A 21,750-nucleotide genomic window follows, 5' to 3' on the forward strand; every position below is an offset into this window, starting at 1 on the left:
AGACTTCAGCATCCTGGTTTTGGGCTAGAAAGCTCTGAGTCTGAGATTCTATGCTTCCCTGTTATACTAGCACATCCTGGCATGTTAAGGACATGTTCAGAGTAAAAGGGAGTCTGAAGTCATAGGGACTGGCTGGATGTATAGTGTTCTTGGCAGGATGCAGCTCACATGTAATGGCTACTACAAGTGTAATCTATTCAAATGTCTACTTTTTTGGTAGATTAAGCATACAACAGTACTTATTTGCCCAGCATTGCCCATTCCATAGGAGGTAGGGGCCAGGGCTGCTGAGTTCTATATAAAACTTCAGAACTTAGGATAAGTGGTAGTGCAGGAGTACAGTACAGTAAGATTTTTCTATATTACCATTGTACAAGGTCAGAAGGATAATGAGAAGAATTATAAATGGGGTGTGGGGAAGGCTGCATTATTTTGCAGATATACAGTGAAGCAAATAGGACCAGTTGGTTGGTCACAGGAGACTACTGCTAGGAAAATGTACTGGAGGTTATCTCATCTGTGTCATGTCTGTTACTGAATGGTCCAGGAGTTTTTTTTTTTTTTTTCCTTTGGAAATGTTTACTTTGGGAAGCAATATTATGCATCAGTTTTTTTTCTACAAGTGCTTTCCTTTGCATATCCATACCATTTTTAACCAGTCGTCTCATCAATTGCACAGGACTCCTGGTATGTAGTTTTTGAGTCTCCATTTTTATAAATGGAAGAAATCATATAGCTCTCAATATGTCTTAAACATCACAGCATACTTTGGAAATAGCAGTATGTGCATCCAATCGGTGTGCTGTTAGTTCTCCACTTGTAGACAAGTACTCTGTGCTACATCTTTTATCGTTACTTCTGACTCCAAGCAATAAAGTGAATTGCCACTTTTCACTGTATGGAAATTTGTCATTGTTGTGTGGGTTAAAATCACTGAATGTGATGTGTACTTTATAGGCAGTATTGTAGCAATTACATTCCATGGGTCTTATTTCTTCTGAAAAGCCACTGTTTTGTTACTTTGCATCTCTGTTACAATTTGTCTTGTGAACTTGTATGTTAAAAAATATGCAGATGTCTGAATGTTTATTTAATAGGCATGTTTTGCACTCTAACACTTAAAAGTAGACATGTAGGGTTTTATAGAAAAAAATATTGAATGATTGCTCTTGCAAAACATCCTTGTAAATGCAGCTATAGGATAAAAAAAAGAAAAAGTAAGGGTATGAAAAATTGACCATGATCCATGTGGCGTTAGGTCAGCAGATTGAACTGTGGATTGAATGCATTGAGAATGTTTATATATTTTATCTACTTGAATTTCTGGTCTTTTGAAGGTGATGGTATTTCAACAAATTTCATTTTTCTTCAACAGCTGTGTGTTTTATTACTCATCCTGTTACTGATTTATGATGTCTTTTTTGTCTTCATAACTCCATTTTTCACAAAGGTAAGTGCAAGGAAGATGTTCAGAGGATACAAAAAACTGAAAATGTACCGTTAAAAATGTGTATTTGAGATGGACTGTGTCAGTAATTTTGAAAAGTCTCTCCTTTTTCCATTTTTTCCCCATACGTGTTATATTCTACTTTTCATGCCTGTCACGACTCAGTGTGATTTGATTTTGATTTAAAAAGGTGACTTGCCTATAAGCATACTTGCCGTCTGTCCATTTACGTTTAATGGTCTAGTGAGAACAGTAGCTCACATGTTGCTGCTTCATTCTTAATATCTGTCTACATTTACTAATTTATCAATAGGAGTATGATGTACATCAGTCAGAGATTTTCTATTTGTTTTCCAGGGTAGAGCACTGATCTGTATGGACCATTTTCAGTCTCAGTGCTGGAGCAGTGTCTAGTTAAGTGACTAGCTCAGAGCCACACTGTTAAGGCAATGGAGGCTGAGGAAATCAAACCTCGCAGCACTCGACCACAGGAAACAGCTCATTAGCTCCTTAATCCACTAAGCCAACTGCCAGACAGAAATATAAAAACGTAAACATTAACTGCCAACCTTTACATTATCACTGGTTCCAGTGAATCTAAGTTTTAACTGCGGTTAATTTTATTATTTTACATTTGTTAACCGGGGGTGTCTGAGCCGAAAAGGCCCTTTTTCAGCAGAGGCCCGGGGAGAAAAGCTCCAAAAAGAAAAATTATAGACACATTTAGTTATTTAGACATGATCAGTATTCACACAAATTACAGGAGACATGTTTTTACAGTGGTATGCGGCACCTAAACAGTTACAGTGGAGAGAACAAACAAAAAAATATTAATTTTAAAAATAAAGGTAATTAATAGATTTGTGGTGTACAGCTGAAATTTGGAACATGGGTAGAATACATACATAGTACACAGGTACAGTACATACATTGTAGATTAGCCAGTGTTTGTGAGTAAGATTGAAAACTATTATCAAGTGCTCTAGATTTTGTATGTATGTGGACTACTGGACTACAATCAGACCACACACTTAGGATGACACACAGTTCAGAAGGCAATACAAGGAAAAGCAAAGAAGACTTCTAGAAAAAGTCCATACATATAAAAGCTGCAGAAATCAAAAGGGAAAGGCCAGGCATTAAGTGGACACAAACTTTATGATGTGGAGACATGAAGGCATCAGCCTCCATCTTAAGATTGTTCCTCCCCTTTCCCATGCCTTCCTACTAAATACCTGTTCAAACTACCTCCTGAGCACCCATTGTGAGTGTCCATTCTGCAGTTGTACATTTATCCGCTTGAATAAGTATTTTTGTTAGTTTTGGATGCTGGTTGTCACTATTCTGCTGCATGTGTCCTCCACTTCTTCCTGTCTCTGGAGATGCCTTCATGTCTCCACATCATAAAGTTTGTGCGTCCACTTAATGCCTGGCCTTTCCCTTTTGTTTTCTGCAGCTTTTGTATGTATGGACTTTTTCCAGAAGTCTTCTTTTCTTTTCCTGGTATTGCCTTCTGAACTGTGTGTCATCCTAAGTGTGTGGTCTGATTGTAGTCCAGTAGAGCAAAAAGCACTGCTGCTTTGTTTCTTGAGTTGTCCCTTCTGAGAATACTTTGCAGCATTTGTTTTGCTTTTGCCTAAACTTCCTCACTCTGTTCCTGGTTATCCAGCAGTCCAGGTTTGACATACACCATCAAGTCCTTTTTCTGCTTCTGCCATTAGTTCAACTCACCAAACAGTTCATAGTACAATTGTTGTGATCCTTATGCATTACTGTACATTTGCCTGCAGTGAAACTCCGCTGTCATCTTTCTGCACATTTGGTCTCCTTTCTAAGACCTTCATTAGACTGTTCTCCTGCTGTGTTGCACACATTTGTGTCATCCTTGAAGAGATTCTGACAGATGTTTGAACCCTCTTCCACTTGCTGATTGTCAGCCATAGTTGCAAGTTTTCTGTCCTGCTCTGTCTGTTCTGGCAGTTCATAGGTGTTTACTAGGCTAATGACCCTGAGGCCTTTACAAGCCTAGCCATAGGATTACCATGGCAAAGTGCCACCTGACCTTAGTTCCCAGTGCCTCTGTCAAGTAGAACCACTGGAGTTATCCCCGGGGTGAATTTTCTGTTTCCAATCCACTCATCAAAATTTCTCTTGAAGAGGGCCACCGAGGTGCTCTGCTTGACATGTATGGGAAGTCTGTTCCATAGCATCGGCAGTCTCTGGGTTATGAACCTGTCATGCCAGCATGTTCTATTAATTGTGGTATTGAGGTTGAGGTCTCTGGAGCATGTGGTGCAGAGGGATTGGGATTTCTTTATATGTAGCATTTCTAACAGAGCTGGGTCAGACATGGCTTTGTAAGTCAAGCAGAGATCGCCTCTAAGTAAGCAATATGAGTCAGAGAGTAGTTGGAGTTTTCTGAGTCTGTCCATATAGGACAAGTGTTTAAGGCCTAAGATCTTCTTTGTGAGGTACTTTTGTGGCTTCTCCAGTTGTTGCAGTTGTCTAGTGAGGTACATGCCAAATGGGACATTGTACTCTATGATTGGCCTAATGAGGGAAGAGTAGGAGGAGACGATGACTTTTTTCTTCTGGATGCAAAACCCTTAGTAATGAGATGTGCCACATAGAAGGACTTTCTGACCACAGTGGCAATGTGGTGATCAAAAGAGAGGTTGCTGTCAACCTCTGTTCCCAGATCTCTTATAATGCCTTCTGTGTTCACAGGACTACCATCAATGTGGTAATTTATGGGAACCGGGTTTTTCCCAAAGGGGATGACGACACATTTTTTGGCATTGAGCTTAAGGACATGGTTCTGACACCAGTCTTTGGTCTCAGTGAGGCCATTCTGTAGGATGTCTAGCAAAACTGGCTTTGCCACTGCAACAAGCTTGGCTAACCTTTATCGAAAATGAGAATTATTTCTCAAAATACTGTTAAAATTTCCCTTGTGTTTAAACCTAAGGGAAACTTTATCCTATGAACTTGCTTTTACATTTTATTTATGTATCAAATCTGTAAAATGTCTACATTGTTAATAACCATTTTTAACTGTAACTGTCTGTTTTGGAGCTTTTCTCCCCGGGCCTCTGCTGAAAATGGACATGATTCCAGTCGGTCTATCCCGGTCAACAAATGTAAAATTAAAAAAAAAAAAAAAAATGTCAACATCACTTGGGGAGTTAATAGCTCCCAACTTGCAATCGTCTGCGAACTTTGTCAGCCAGAGTCCATTTGCGTTGGGCTGGACTTCAGAGAAGTAGATTACCAAACAGGAGAAGACCCAGGACTGAACCCTGTGGGACTCCACTCATGACTAGTCGGCAGCTACTTTTCACACTGTGGGTTCTATCTGTGAGCCAGATTGCAACCCGCCTATTGATATAGGGGTTGATGCCAAGCTTAGTGAGTTTTTCTATGATTCGTGACTCTTGAGTGGGGAATGGTATCAAAAGCCTTGGCCAGATCAAGGTAGGCTGTATGAACCATCTTGCCTTCATAAACAGCTCTGGTGACTGACTCAAAGAAGTCAACCAAGTTGAGCAGACATGATCTACCCTTCACAAAACCAAACTGTGTGGGATCCAGAATTTGGAGATTCCCTATATCCTTGTTTATTAGGTCCATGATGATGCGTTCCATAGCTTTGCATATCAGATTCGTCAGGCTAATGGGGCGATAGTTCTCAGGGTCTGTAGCCACTCCTCCTTTGTGGAGAGGGATGACTGTAGCAGTGTGCCATTCAGTAGGGACAAAGCCTGAGGTGAGGCTGACTGAACAGAACACACAGGTGAGGTGCTATTTCACTCTGTAGTTCATGTAGAACACAGCCAGGGATATTGTCAGGTCCCATAGAAGCTATATTCTTGGCCTTGGGCAGTGCTGTTTTAACCTGTGTGGCAGTAATACTTGGTGCGTGGCAATCTACTGGTATTGTGATTGGTCCTTTGGGGTTGGTTAAGAGGGTTGGGTTAAGGCCGTGGTTTATGGTTTGCTTCAGCCCTCGTTTGTCTACTGTGTGACTTTGAGCAAGTCACTTAACAAGACCTTGCCTCCACGTTGCTCCTGAAAAGGGAACGTCTCCCCGTGGGTCTGCCTGATTAACAAAATGGGTATTATTAATTTTGTTATTATTACTGCCCTTATGTGAATAACGGCTAATCATACAAAGGTTGTTGCAGTCAGCCAACTTTTTTATTAGATGCTGCAACAAAGGTGGAAACCATGTAGAATTTCATGCAAAGGCAAATGTGATGCTCTTATTAATTCAGGTTTTCTTTATATGTGACAGTTCAGGAGCCAGATTTTTTAAAAAAAGAGCGAGAAGACAAGCACTTTTGGGATAAGAACAACTCAATGGCTTCTTTTAAGTACTTCTCCCTCTTGTTTCCTGTCTGTGCAGCCTCTGCACAGTGCTGTTCTTTTTATTTGGTAGTTGTGGAAATTGTCAGCATTTGTTAGTCTTTGATAGACTATTTGGCCCATTCAAACAAGTCCCATCAGATCATTGTTATTCACAGAGGAATTGGCATTATAGGTACTGAACTACAGGAAACATGATAAAAGTACTGAAAAAATAGTGAGCAGGGAGAAATATCGATTCTACATCTATGGTTTGTAGACCCTTTACAGAAGTGTTCCTTGCTGTGAAAAAAAATATTAGTTTTATCACTACATTGTGCTAAAGCATGTACCAGATGATAGAATGCTGATGTTCTTCTTTTTCACTGTTGCAGTCATCACACTTGGGTTATCTGCCTGCAGGTAGCCCTCAGTCGGCCTGAATACCAGAGACTTAGTATTTCTGCGTCAGTTGCTGTCACTCCAGGAGTGATGTCAGTTCGTCAGGGGTATAAAAACAGGCAGCCGACGGCATTACATCAGTCTTTCTTGCTGAGGAGCCTGTAACAGAAGCAGTTCGCATGAGTGCCGGTCGGCTGCTACCTGAGTTTTCTTTTCTGAATAGAATTATCCTAAAGTCTTCTAAAGCTAAGTACCCCGTTGGGGATCCCTTTTTCTTGCTATTACCGATGTCAGAAAAAGTTAACAATTGTCTTGCCTGTGGAAAGCAAATACCACACTGAGATTTCCATTCTTACTGCGTCACCTGTTTAGGCCCAGTCCATGACTTACCTCGCTGTTGGTTTTGTGCCTTGTTCAACGCCCAAACTATTTGTCGTCAGGCCCTTATTGTCGCTAAATACTTTTGTTCTCGATCTCAGTATTCTGAAATGGCTTCGGTTAGCCATCTGATTCTGAAAAAGCTTAAGGATAAAGACCGCGACAGACCGCACAGGTCCAAAGCTGCCAACGCTTCTGTTAAGCTAGCCGCCAGTTCACCAATACTCAGTGAGGTGCTTTTTGCAGCTCCTGATGCCTGCTTCAGTGGATTCGCAGGCCTCTGCTGAGACCCATTCGGAGTCTGGTATGCCGCGAGACTCTTCTTAGACTACGGAACCTGCGGATGGGTCCAGAGCCGCTGAGCAGGCACCGGCTTCTGAGGAAGTTCTTCGCACTACCGATGTTCGACACAAACTGACGACTTCTTTCGCGTCTTCAGTTCTGTCTAAAACTACCAAGTTTCTAAGGCCAAGAGTGCACGCTACGCCTAAAAAACCGACGACCAAAGCTCATGCACCTGCTTCCTTTCCACAACATCAAATGCTTAAAATGGCAGAAGACCTTATGCTGATTAGAGGAAGTCAGCCTTCCCCTGCTAAGAGACTAAGAGACCTGTCCCCAGTGGCTTCAACAGACCAAGAGTCCGACGACTCTGAGGTATCTGATTATGAAGACATGCCCTTATCTACTTATGAGGATTCAGATACAGAGAAATCCATTCCCTCGGCTTCTCCTCCAGAGGATTTTTCTTTTGGTGAAACCTTTCATAGTTTAAGAGAGCATTTCCACTGGAAATGCCAAGACCATCCTCATTCCAAAAAGAGACTCAGAGAATTTCTAGATTTGCCACAACATAGGCCTTTAGCAATACCCCCAGTCCTGGATGTTGTGGATGATGTCTTTATGGGATCCAGTTTAACTCCTGATACTTTACCCCCTGCTCCTAGGAAACCAGACCGGTACTACAGAGTACCTGACTTTCACAAATTCCTTTTGAAAAATCCTACTGCTGACCCAGAAGTCATCTCCCAGGGCCTAAAGGTATCAAAGCAACTACAGCTAAGAATCCCACCCCTTCAGACAGGGATTCCAGAGCTTTGGACATATGGGGTAAGAAAGTGTATACCTCTGCAACTCTCGCCATTAGGGCTTTGAATTGTCTCATGCTGAAGTACCAACAACATATTATGGAACTTATTAAGCAAAAAAATAGCTACCTTTACAGACTGTGCAGAAAATAAAGAATTGCATGAGCTTATGCATTCTGCAAGCCAAGTCAGCAAGCATACATTGCAGTGTGGCTTTGGCGCCCCAGAAGCATCTTGCAGGCCAGCAGTCACTGGTTCTGTACTGAGAAGGCATGCTTGGCTTAAGGAGCAGGCCTTGCCAGACCATGTCAAATCAAAGTTATTAGATGCTCCTTTGAACAAGGACAGTCTGTTTGGCACCAAAGCAGATGAGTTTCTCAAAAAGATGGAAGAAAAAGCTAAATCTATGCAGATAGTCAAAGAATTCTTGCAAGTACAGCCTCCTAGATTCAGTAGGCATTGCCCCTCGAAACATTAGTCCTTTCCAGCCCCCATCTCAAACTAGACACAGGGGAAACAGACCCCCCCCAAGACTACAGTCTCAGGGTATGCAGAGATCTAATCAATGGAGTGCCTCCACCTCTAAAGCAGGGAGTGATAAACCACCCTCTTACAGAAACAATTCCTAATGACTTTTCAACTCCACTCCCCACCTCTGCTCATCTGCTTGTGCCCCTAGGAGGAAAACTTGCCCTTTATGCAAAATAAATGGATTTCCATCACCAAAGACCAATGGGTCCTCAGCATTGTATCCCAGGGGTACAAATTTTACTTCCACTCACTACCAACCCCAAAAGGGTTCCCAGACCTTCCTCCAAACCAGTGGGCAAAGGCACAAAACCAAATTCAGTCCTTGCTCTCTATAAGGGCAATTCATCCTGTTCCTGCGGAACAGATAGGTCAAGGATTTTATACCAGACTTTTCCTGGTACCCAGAAAAGAGGGCACTTGGCGCCCAATCCTAAATCTTTCAATTCTCAACACCTTCCTGGTGGTACCAAAATTCGAAATGCTCACCCTGCAGCAGCTTCTGCCTATGCTAGAAAAAGATGCCTGGTTAGTCACCCTAGACTTAAAAGAAGCCTATCTGCACATTCCTATAAGGGAGTCATGCAGGAAATATCTATGCTTCAGGGCAGGATCTATACATTATCAGATGTTCTTCGTGTTTCACTGTTGCAGTCATCACATTTGTGTTATCTGCTTGCAGTAGCCCTCAAGTCGGCCTGATTATCAAAGTTTTGGGTCCTGCGTCGGTTGCTGTCTCATCTTCCGTGACGTCAGGTAGTCAGGGGTATAAAGCATGCAGCCGATGCCGTTACATCAGTCTTTCTTGCCGTGTGGTGCCCGAAGCAGTTCGCAAGTGCCGGTCAGCCGACTCCTGAAATTTTCGTTTTTGAGTTTCAGAACCAAAGTCTTCAACTAAAGCTAAGTACCCCGTTGGGGAAACTTTTTCTTGCTCTAATCCGATGTCAGTAAAAGTCAATTGTATTTCTTGTGGAAAGCAAATACCTCATAAAGATTTTCATTCGTACTGTATTTCTTGCCTAGGCCCTGACCACGATGTACCTCGCTGTTGGTTTTGTGCCTTATTTAAACCACGAACTATTCATCATCGGTATATTTTCGCTTTTAAATATTTTGGTACTTCGTTCAATTATCCAGATATGTCTTCAGTAAGCCACACGACTACTGACATTCCGAAAAAATGCAAAGATAAAGACAGAGACAGGCCGCCTAGGTCTAAAGCTGCCGACGACGCTTCTCCTAAGCTAGCTGCCAGTTCGCCGGTACACAGTGAGATGCTTTCGCAGCCCCTGATACCCACTATTTCAGATTTGCAGGCCTCTACTGAAACCCATTCGGAGTCCGGTATGCCGCAAGATGCTTCAACTGTGGAACCTGTGGATGTCTCTACCTTGAATGGGTCCAGAGCCGCTGTGCAGGCACTGGCTTCTGAGGGTGTATTCAGGCCTACTGACTTGCATATTAAACTGACACCATCTTCTTCAAGGCCTAAAACTTGAACCATGCTTAGAAAACCGACGCCTAGACCACATGGTTAGGCCTCTATGCCTAAAAAACAAATGATAAGAATGGCTGAAGACCTTATTACTTTAATCAGGGGAAGCCGACCTTCCCCCTCTAAGAGACCTAGGACTGAATTTGCTTATGATACTTCTGACCAGGATTCTGAAATTTCTGATGTTAAGTTGTCTATCTCGCCTTCATTCTTGCTGGATTGGTTCGGAGCCGACCTCGGCTCCGACTCGGCCACTCTAAAAGCTCGAGAGTTGGTTCCACCGGCTCGAGGCTCCCCTTATATCCCACAATGCTAGGCGAGAGTTACCTCAGATCTCGTTTGCCGCTACAGCGATCGAGGTGTTGGTTTTCTACCGGTTCTTGGTAAGTGACTTTCTTGTAAAGTTAGTGCATTTAAACCCCTTTATTTTTAATTTTTATACTACTTTCCCTTAGTTTAGAGGAATTCTTGCTCTTTTTTCTTAAAATTCCTGTATTTTCCCCACAAGAACTTTAAGTTCTTCCCTCGGGCCTTCAGGCCTTCTTCCTTCCCTAGTGGGTGTGTGTGTGTGTGTTAATTCTTAATTTAAAACCTAGTTAGTTGTTTTATTTTAAGTTAAAACTAGACAGGGTGTAATCAGTGTGTTTCTGACTGTGTGTGTGATTGCACCTTAGGAATGTCTAAAGAATCAAAGGTCTCAGGCTTCAAGAAGTGTGATGCGTGCTGTCAGAAAATGTCTCTGACAGACGGTCACACTTCTTGTGTCTGCCTGGGACCTTTGCACCTGCAGGACTCCTGTGCTGTTTGCCATGGCTTCAGTCCCAGGGTCCTGCAGGAAAGAAAAAATAAGTTAATATTAAGAGGTTTACTCAAGCCGGAGGATTCCTTACTGTGTCTTCAGGAAGCCCTCCAAGGCTTCTAGGTCTTCGGCTCCAGCAACTGAGCCGAGACCTAAGGCTTCTAAACCTCTGCCTACATCGGCTCGGCTGGGCCGATGAGTCTCAGTCCACAGTTTCTGTGGTTCCTCGCTCCGGCTGGAGCCGAGGTATAAATTCCGTGTCGGCTCCGACCAGACCTTCGGAGCCGACATCTAGGAAGAGGTCCAGGTCACCATCCCTTGGCTCCGTTCATTCGGCTCCAGGATCTCCCTGCTGTCTGAGCGGAGCCATAAATCTCACTCCTCTAGGTCATCGAGGCTGTCGGATCATGACCTTCAGAGGGTAGTGAGTCGACTTCTTAAGTCCGAGGCACTGGCCCAGATGCTTCAGAGCCCGACTCATCAGTCGATGCCTGCCCCTGTCCATCATTATATTCCTCCTCCGACTCCGTTGAGTTCGGAGCCGGGTCGTGTCGGAACGGAGACTGTGGTAGCGTCGGAGCCGATACAATTGCCTTCGGCTCCATTGTCGGCTCCGATTTCTTCCTTAGAAGAATCTCGGCGGACTTCCATCGTCGGCTCCGAGGGGTGAGTGGCATCGGACCCTTGTCCGACCCGCTCTTCCTCTCGGCTTGGCGCTGGTGAGTTCGGCTCCGACATCGGCCTCGAGCCATCACTGTCGGTGCCGAGGGGTTCTCAGCTTCGGGCGGGACCTCTGGCTTTGCCTGAGAGGGGTGCGTTCGAGGTCATGAGGAGTGTGTTAGAGCCTGGCTCTACACCACAGTCGGCTCCGTCCGCCCCTCCTCTCGGTGCCTCAGGTCAAGTCGACTCACTTCCTCATCCCGGACCGCAGAGAGCCAGCTCCTCAGGAACCCCTGTGGGATTTCATCCTCTTCGAGGCCTCTCCTGATTTGGCAGAAGAGCCCCTCGGAAGAGGAAGTGTAAGAGGAAACACATTGACTCACCTGAGTCCATCACATCTGACACAGATTTAGATGATTCGAGGGTTCCCCGTTACCCTTCTGAAGATGTCTCCTTTGCAGACATTCTAGAGATCCTGAAGCAGAGGGGAAATTGGCCAGCCCTTAACCCTTCGGAGGATGAATCTGTGTATCTTGAGGCGTTGGCTCTCGCCCTTCCACCTCCTGGGTGTCTCCCCTTTGACCCCCTTATGCAGGTGGTTGCTAAAAGGCATGGACGGCTCCTGATTCAGTGGACCCCACTCCCAGCAGACCCTCCAAATTCATAACGGCACCAGCAGACAAACAGTTCTTAACAAAAGGAGTTTCTGTGGATGCTATGGTGGTAGCTGCTGCCACTAAGAAGGAACTAGCTGATCCTTCAGTACCTGTCCATCCACCTAACAAGGAATCTAGGTCCATGGACAGGTGCGGAAGCGGATGTTCTCGTCAGCGACATTTACTATCGTTAAGCTGAACTACCTGTGCCATTTCACTCGTCTTCAAAGGGACTTGATCAAAGCGAGTGACATGTTGAAGGACCCTACAGCTGCGGGTTTTCAAGATAAGATGAACACTCAGCTGGCTACCCTTAACTCCATAACCAACTCCTCCATGCCTCCTTTCTTATGCGGCTGATGGGAGTAGAGCAGGGACAGGTGTGGCCTTACGTAGGCATGCCTGGATGCAGCTATGCAATTTTGCGGACCCTTCAAGGCGTCTTTCACTAACTCCCGTTTGATGGATCATCTCTCTTTGGTCCTCAAGTGAAAGAAACCTTGACTAGGTCGAGACTGATGGCAAGACTCTTTCTGCCGTCGAGTCCGTTTTCTACTCCTTCTAGACCTTACCCCAAAGGCCAGAAAGGTGGGAAAATGTGGTTCCGTAAACAATCTCAAGGGACTTAGCCTGGCCGACAAAGTCGTTCCTGCCAGAGGCAGAGGGAATAACAATGGTAGGCGTCGCCCTCGAGGCAGGGGGTCCGCAGAACCAGGGCAACCGGAAGCTTTCTCTGATAAGCCTTTTCAGCATCCCTGAGGTGTTGCCCGACTGCCCACCTTCGGAGGCAGTCGGGAAGATTGTCACTGTACCCAGAAGCCTGGCTATCCTGACTCAAGACAAATGGGTACAGTCCGTCATTTCGAAGGCTATTCTATCCCCTTTCTTCGCATTCCAAACCAATCAAAAATCCCTTCCAGATGTTCCACCGCTCAAAGGGATCTAGCGGTTTTGGAAATTTCAAAACTGCTTGCAAAAAGAGCAATTCAGCCATTTCCAGCAGACCAGCAAGGATCCGGAATCTACTCAAGGTTCTTTTAGTTCCAAAGAAAACAGGGACTGGAGACCAATTTTGGATCTCAGTATCTTGAACAGATCAGTCAAGAAAACAAGATTTCGGATGGTCACGCTGCAATCCATCCTTCCCTATTGGGAAAAGGAAACTGGATGTGCTCTATAGACCTTCAGGATCGTGCTATCACATAAAATGAACAGACGCTCCAGAAGATTCCTCCGCTTCAGGCTGGGAACCAGTCATTTTCAGTTCAGGGCCCTGCCCTTTGGTCTCACCACTGCCCCGGGTGTTTACCAAATGCATGGCAGTGGTAGCTTCTCACCTGAGGCGACAAGGATTCCAGGTGTTTCCATATTTGGACGACTGGCTCCTCACCGCTCCCACCAAGCATCTCCTTCTGATGGCCAGGGATTACACTTTTCGCATTTGTCAAAAGTTAGGCATTTCAATAAATTGCGAAAAGTCTGTTTTGTCGCCTTGTCGTACTATTACTTTCATAGGCGCAAATCTAGACACAGTAGACATGTCTGCAAGACTAACACATCAAAGAATAACAGACATTCACAAACTGGTCTCACTCCTTTCAAAGCCAGGTTGGTACTGAAAGTGTTGGGAATTATGGCGGCTGCCATACCTCTGCTTCCATTAGCCAGATTCCACATGCGGATCCTTCAATGGATGCTCTTTACACAATGGTCATACCAGCAACTTCCAATGTCCCACACCATTATGATTACGCAGGCGTGCAGAAATCATCTCATGTGGTGGATGTCTTCCCCTCAGCTCTTGTTGGGAAGACCCTTTGTTCCACCCCCTCCGGTTGCTACTCTGACAACGGATGCCTCCCTGATCGGGGCACTATCAGGGGAGGGCGGTCCAGGGCACATGGCAACCAAACGAATGCCACTTGCACATAAATGTTCTGGAGATGAGAGCAGTGCTTTTAGCGTTGCAAGCCCTTCAAGACTCTCTCCTTGGGAGCGATTGCAATCCAGACAGACAATATGTCTGTAGTGTGGTACATCAACAAACAAGGCGGAACCAGGTCATACCCCCTGTGTCGGGAAGCACTCAGATTGTGGCAATGGGCGATTTCTTCTCAGCGGTTTCTGATAACGCACATCCCGAAGTCCAATCAAATTGCGGACAAGTTGAGCAGAGCTATCCTCATGCCTCACGAGTGGTCTCTGAAAGACTCTGTTGTGAGAGAAATTTTCCTCAAGTGGGGTCAGCCTTGCTGCGATCTTTTTGCTACTCCCCAAAACAGCAAGTGCAGAGAATATTTCACTCTATTCCCTTTACCAGGCCAACCCAGCAGAGGCGCTCTAGTCCAAGTTTGGCCCCGGGGACTTCTGTATGCATTTCCTCCCTTCCCTCTAATCTCTCAAGTGATACAGAAAGCTATCGCTCAGAAGGCCTCATTGATCCTCATTGCTCCTTACTGGCCTCGACAGGTGTGGTTCCCCTTTCTACATCAATTTCTATTGGAGCGACCTTGGCATCTGGACCTAGTTCCAGATCTTTTGATCCATCAGTCGGGTCAGTTTCATCGCTCCTCCCCTCTCTGAACCTCACTGCTTGGTTCCTCCAGTTCCAACCTTAGCCAGGCTTCCTCAATTATCTCACTCTGTTCGAGATATTTTGATAGCCTCCCATAAATCTTCCACTCGGAAGATTTATTTGAGTAAGTGGAAACGTTTCACATATTGGGCTCAAGGAAGGGACATAGATCCTTTCACTGCTTCCATCCAAATAGTCCTTGATTTTCTAGCTGAACTCTTCCATGCAGGTTCATCTCCCTCTACTCTTAAAGTTCAATTGGCAGCTATTTCTAACTTTCATGTGGGTATTTCTGAATCTGCCTTAATGTCCCACAAGCTTTGCAAAGCCTTTTTAAAAGGAGTTTTTCTTCTCAGACCTCCAATAAGAAATCCTCCTTCTCCTTGGGACCTAAATTTAGTTCTTACTTCTTTGATTCTTCCCCCTTTCGAACCTGCAGTCTCCTGTTTTTTAAAATTGCTGTCATGGAAGACTCTTTTTCTTGTAGCTATTACTTCAGCTAGGAGAGTTTCAGAGCTTCAAGCACTCAGCTGTCGACCTCCTTATCTATTGTTTCATAAGGACAGAGTATCCTTACGAACGAACCCGTCCTTTTTGCCTAAGGTGGTTTCGACGTCAAATCTAAATCAAAGCATTGACCTCCCTGTCTTTTTTCCAGAATAGTCCAATAGGTCTGAACAAAAATTACACTGCCTGGATGTTCATCGTCAATTGAGGTACTACTTGGATAGAACAAAACAATTCAGAAAATCTGACCAGCTGTTTGTCTCCTATGCGGAAAGCAGAAAGGGACTTTCAGTTTCAAAGGTATCATTATCCAGATGGCTAACATCTTTGATTTCCCTTGTATATGAAATTAGACACCAAAAACTGCCTAATAAACCTAAGGCCCATTCTACCAGAGCTTTGGCTACTTCTTTAGCCTTCCAAGACAGACTGCCTATTGACACCATTTGTGCAGCGGCTACTTGGGCTACTCCTCACACTTTCATTTCTCATTATAAGTTGGATTTAGCTTCTAGGCATAGAGCTAACTTTGGTTCCACTGTTCTCAGGAGTCTGTTCCGTTAGGCCACCGGGACAAGGTGCTAGGGGCGGTCCCATCCAGCAAGAATGAAGGCGAGATAGACAACTTAACATATAGAAGTTATGTTCTTACCATAACGTTCCATGTTAGTTGTCTTCTTCTCGCCTTCTTTCTCCACCCTCCTTCCCCTGGCCTGGACAGACCTAGAGGAGTTGTGATTGTGACCTCTCTTTCTACCACCTCTTTCTTAGGCATATGCTGTTGTGCATATTTCCTGGATCAGGATGTAGGTCACCCTTCTTTCTTCCTGTTGTTAGAGGTGGACTCTGTTTAGAGTTATTCTGTTACTATTATAAGCTGGGGTTAGCTTACAAACGAGATCTGAGGTAACTCTCGCCTAGCATTGTGGGATATAAGGGGAGCCTCGAGCCGGTGGAACCAACTCTCGAGCTTTTAGAGTGGAGTCGGGCCGGTCGGCTCCGAACCCATCCAGCAAGAAGAAGGCGAGAAGAAGACAACTAACATGGAACGTTATAGTAAGAACATAACTTCTATTTTCCTCTGATGACCAGGATTTACCCTTATCGACCTATGAGGATTCTGATGCAGAGGACTCTATTCCTTCTGCTTCTCCCCCAGAGGATTTTTCTTTTGGTGAAACCTTGCATACTCTTAGGGAGCATTTTCGCTGGGAAAGCCAGGATTACTCTGATTCTAAAAAGAGGTTAGGGATTTCTTACTCCTGCCCCAACACAGGCCTTTAGCTATCCCTCCTGTGCTAGACATTGTTGATGATGTCTTTTTGGAATTTAGCTTGGGTCCTGACTCTTTACCTCCTGCTCCCAGAAAACCTGATAGATATTACAGAGTTCCGGGCTCTCACAAGTTCCTTTTGAAAAATCCTACTGCGGGATCCTGAGACCATTTCACAGGGACCCAAGGGCATTAAGGCTACTACTGCCAAAAATCCTACCCCGTCTGATAGAGAATCCAGGGCCCTGGATAGATGGGGTAAGAAGGTATACACCTCTGCAACCTTGGCCATCAGGGCCTTAAATTGCCAGTTTCATATGTTAAAGTATCAGCAGCATATTATTGGATTGCTTAAACAGAAAATGATGTTGATTCCTGACTGTGCTGAAAATAAGGATTTACAAGATTTAATGCATTCTGCTGAACAGGTTGGAAAACATACTTTGCACTGTGGTTTTGATTCACTACAGGCATCTTGCATTGCTGCTGTCACTGGGTCGGTACTTAGAAGGCATGTTTGGCTTAAGGAGCAATCTTTGCCAGATCATGTTAAATCTAAATTGCTGGATGCTCCCTTAAATCAGGACCGCCTGTTTGGCAACAAAGCAGCAGTAGTTCTTAAAAAGATGGAGGAAAAAGCTAAATTTATGCAAACTGTTAAAGATTTCCTACAAGTACAGCCTCCAAGATTTTAGTAGGCATTGGCCCTCTAAGAATTGGTCTTTTCCTGCCTCTTCCAGGCCTTCTCAGTTCAAACCCAGAACCAGCAGAACACCCAGGCTTCAGTACCAGGGTACGCACAGCACTAAGCAGTGAGGGGCTCCCACTTCCAAATCAGAGTAGTAAGACTCCCCCCTATGGTAAGCTGTCTCAATGACTTAACTTTAAAACTTCCAAGCACTTCTCAACTGACTGCTCCTTTAGGGGGAAAGATTGCTATGCAAGCAAAAAACTGGGAACTCATTACCCAAGACAAATGGGTTTTAAATATAGTTTCCCAAGGATACAGATTTCACTTCCACACATTACAAACCCCAAACGGTTGGCCAGATTTACCCCCAAATCAGTGAGCAGAGGCCCAAAAGCAAGTACTCTCTCTCTCAAGATTAAAGGCTATTCGGACTGTACCAGAAGAGGAAAAGGGACAATGTTTCTACTCAACACTTTTCCTGGTACCCAGAAAAGACAACTCATGGTGTCCTATCCTGGACCTTTCTATCCTAAACACCTTTTTGGTGATTCCAAAATTCAAGATGCTAACTCTTCACCAGTTGCTTCCCATGCTAGGCAAGGATGCCTGGGTAGCAACACTGGATTTAAAGGAAGCCTACCTGCACATCCCAATCAGGGAATCTTGCAGAAGATACCTACGCTTCAAAGCAGGCTACATGGACTATCAGATGTTCTTCGTGTTTCACTGTTGCAGTCATTACATTTGGGTAATCTGCTGGCAGGTTGCCCTCAGTCGGCCTGATTAACAAGGTCTTGGGTCCTGTATCAGTTGCTGTCCCTTCTTCCATGACGTCAGGTCGTCAGGGGTATAAAACATGCAGCCGACGCCATTACATCAGTCTTGCTGCGCAGTGCCCGAAACAGAAGCAGTTCGCAAGTGCCGGTCGGCCAACTCCTGAAATTTTCGTTTTCGAGTTTCAGAACCAAAGTCTTTAACTAAAAGCTAAGTACCCCGTTGGGGAAACTTTTTCTTGCTCTAATCCGATGTCAGTAAAAGTTAATAATTGTATTACTTGTGGGAAGCAAATACCTCATAAGGATTTTCATTTGTACTGTATTCCTTACCTAGGCCCTGACCACAACGTGCCTTGCTGTTGGTTTTGTGCTAAATTTAATCAGCACACTATTAAACGTCTGTATATTTTTGCTTCTAAATATTTTGGCTCGAGATTTAACTATCCAGAAATGTCATCGGTTAGCAATCCAACTACTGGAATACCTAAAAAAAACGGAAAGAAAAAGACCGAAACAGACCGTCAAGGTCCAGAACCAACGACAAAGCTTCTCCTAAACCAGTCACCGGTACTCAGTGAGGCGCTTTCGCAGCCCCTGATACCTGCTACTTTTGATTCGCAGGCCTCTACTGAGACCCATTCGGAGTCCGGTATGCCACGAGATACATTAAGTATTTTTCCCACGGATGTCTCTACCTTAGATGGGTCTGGAGCCGCTGAGCAGGCACCGGCTTCTGAGGTTGTTTTCAGGCCTAAAATTTGTATATTAAACCAACACCATCTTCAAAACTAAGGCCAAATACTACTACTGTGTCTAAAAAAACGACGCTTGGGCCACGTGTACAGGCCCCAATGCCTAAAAAAACAAATTATCAAAATGGCTGAGGATTTAATTACCTTGATCAGGGGTACCCATCCCCCTCCTACTAAGAGGCCTAGGCAAGGCACTGTGTATGAATATTCAGATCAGATTTCTATTTCTTCTGATCAGGAATTATCTATTCCCACTTATGAGGACTCTGATGCAGAAGATTCCATCCCTTCTGCTTCTCCTCCTGAGGATTTTTCTTTTGGAGAAACTTTGCATACCTTAAGGGAACACTTTCATTGGGAGAGTCAGGATTTCTCAGAATCTAAAAAGAGACTTTGGGATTTCCTTCTTCTTCCTCAGCATAGGCCTTTGGCTATACCTCCTGTTCTAGACATTGCTGATGTTTTCTCAGAGTCCAGTATGACTCCTGATTCCGGCTCCTAGTAAGCCAGACAGATATTACAGGGTACCTGACTCCCACAAATTCCTCTTTAAAAACCCTACTGCTGACCCTGAAACCATTTCTCAGGGTCCCAAGGGCGTTAAGGCTTCTACTGCTAAAAATCCTACCCCTTCTGACAGAGATTCCAGGGCACAGGATAGATGGGATAAGACGGTTTACACATCTGCAACCTTGGCAATCATGGCTTTAAACTGTCAATTTCATATGCTTAAATATCAACAGCATGTCATGGCTTTACGTAAACAGAAAATGATGTTGATTTCTGACTGTGTGAAAATAAAAGAGTTGCAGGATTTATTGCATTCAGCTGAACAAGTTGGAAAACATACTTTGCAATGTGGTTTTGATTCCTTGGAGGCCTCTTGCAGGGCTGCTGTAACTGGATCTGTGATAAGAAGGCATGCTTGGCTCAAGGAGCAAAGTCTGCCTGACCATGTTAAAGCAAAATTGTTGGATGCTGCTTTACAACAGGACACTGTATCTTGTAATAAGGCTGAAGAAGTTTTGAAAAAGATGGAAGATAAAGCTAAATCTATGCAAACTGTAAAAGATTTCCTACAAGTGCAGCCACCCAGGTTCAGTAGGCACTGGCCTACTAAGAACTGGTCCTTTCCAGTACCCACTAGAGCCGCTCAGGTCAAACCCAGACATTCCAACGGCTCCAGGTTTCAGTCGCAAGGAACTTATAGAACAAAGCAATGAGGTGCCTTCACCTCCAAATCTGGAAGTAACAAGGCACTTTCCTATGGTAAACAGTCTCAATGACTTTCCACTACAATCACCAAGCACTTATCTTTTGGCTGCCCCTTTGGGGGGAAAACTGGCACTTCATGCACGAAACTGGCAACTGATTACCCAGGACAAATGGGTTTTAAATATAGTATCCCAGGGATACAGATTTCACTTCCACACGTTGCCAATCCCAAATGGATTGCCAGATCTGCCTCCAAATCAGTGGGCAGAAGCCCAGAAACAAGTTATGTCTCTTATGACTGTGGGGGCTATTCAACCAGTACCAGAAAAGGAAAAGGGACAAGGTTTTTATTCAAGACTTTTCCTGGTACCCAGAAAAGGCAAATCATTATGTCCAATTCTGGACTTATCCATTCTAAATACATTTCTGGACATTCCAAAATTCAAGATGCTAACTCTCCAACAGTTACTACCTATGCTAGGCAAGGGATGCTTGGTTGGTAACTCTAGACTTAAAAGAGGCTTACCGGCATATCCCAGTCAGGGAATCTTGCAGAAGATACCTCCGCTTCAAAGCAGGCTATTCGCATTACCAGTTCTCTGCACTGCCCTTTGGCTTATCTAGTGCGCCCAGAGTCTTCACAAAGTGCCTGGCACCAGTAATTGCATTTTGCAGGCAAAGGAATATTCAAATTTATCAATACCTGGACGATTGTCTAAATCAGGCAGAAAACAAGGACACGCTTCTAAAACATCTGGCGTTTGTAAAAAAGGCTTCTAACTTGTCTAGGGTACACCATAAACTAATAGAAATCTCAACCGGTACCCTCTCAAATAATTGCATTCCTGGGTGCAAGCTTGAATACAACTGCCCAGATGACTTAACTTATGCCAGAAAAACAGATTCAATTGATGACTTACTTCAAACAGGTGGTCACAAAAACCCAGCTATCTGCAAGACAAATTCTGCGGGCCTTGGGGTTCATGGCCTCCTGCATTCTTCTAATTCCATATGCAAGACTGCAGGTACAGTTCCTATGGTGGGCAGAGGCCTGCCACCAAAACAAGGGACTGTCATTCATTCCACCCCCTGCCGCCCAAACCTTGACTACAGACGCATCAGATTATGCTTGGGGGTTGCATCTGGCAGGGAGATGCATTCAGGGCCAATGGAGCCCAAATCAAATGCACCTACATATCAATCAGAAAGAGATGCTAGCTGTACAGAATGCTCTGACAGCCTTCAAGGACTATCTTCATCCAGGGCAACTATTACTCACCCTTTTCAGGGGGATTGGTATTGGTATTTACTTTTTACTGGTGGTGTTTTCCCCACCATAACTTAGCTCCCTATTTGGGGCGCTTCTGACATTTGGGGCAAGGAAAAATTGATGTAATGGCGTCTGCTGCCTGTTTTTATACCCGTGATGACCTGACGTCAGTCCTGGAGCGACAGCAACTGACGCAGAAATACTAAGTCTCTGGTATTTTGGCCGACTGAGGGCTACCTGCAGGTAGATAACCCAAGTGTGATGACTGCAACAGTGAATACACTCGAACATCTACATTTATGGTAAGTGTACACAATTGTACTTTTGGGAGTTACTAGTTAACAAACATTTGAGAAATATAGATTGAAAATAAATATTTGTTAATTTTTTTCTAGATATAGTTAAAGGAAGCAGTAATTTATGGTACCCTTGTATCACTGGAAAGGGAAGACTGAAAAAAAAAGAATGGCAAAATAGTAACTGATTTATTGGCACAGAATGTACTGTGGGAAGAAGGAGCAACAGCATTAGCAGAAAGTAAATACTTTGGCTGTCTTTACAGAATGCACTGAGGCATTAGAAGTGATGAGTGAACCTTACTGCTGCTTAGAATATCCACATATGAACAGGAATACGTGTTTTTCAGTCCTTTACTGTAGTTGTTTAAAGCTTTGGAATTAATGTTACCCTTTTCTCAGTGTTTTTCTCCTTGACAGGCAATTTTCACACGAGTAACCTTTGTTTACAAGCAGTAAATGTAATGCTAGCTAGAGTGTTACAATAATTGCCATTAATCAGAAAGTCACCTCCAGATCATTATCTTTTAAATGTAAACTGATATTATGGATGATTTTCCATCTCAAGATAATTTTACCCTAAGCCAAAGTTTTGAAT

At 44.2% G+C, this 21,750-nt stretch overlaps 1 protein-coding gene across 4 annotated transcripts in view; it reads left to right on the top strand.

The window, feature by feature from the left end:
• The window catches only part of SPPL2A (signal peptide peptidase like 2A), a 1,262,472-nt gene that overhangs the window by 969,514 nt on the left and 271,208 nt on the right, over positions 1-21,750 (top strand). For all 4 annotated transcript variants that reach the window (XM_044077635.1, XM_044077634.1, XM_044077636.1 and 1 more), the window contains one exon: positions 1,376-1,450. In XM_044077635.1, coding sequence (XP_043933570.1) covers positions 1,376-1,450 — 75 coding nt within the window. The remainder of the gene's footprint in view (positions 1-1,375; positions 1,451-21,750) is intronic.

Source organism: Protopterus annectens, chromosome 7.part0 (assembly GCF_019279795.1).
Source record: "Protopterus annectens isolate FY-2018-M chromosome 7.part0, PAN1.0, whole genome shotgun sequence".
NCBI lineage: Eukaryota > Metazoa > Chordata > Ceratodontiformes > Protopteridae > Protopterus > Protopterus annectens.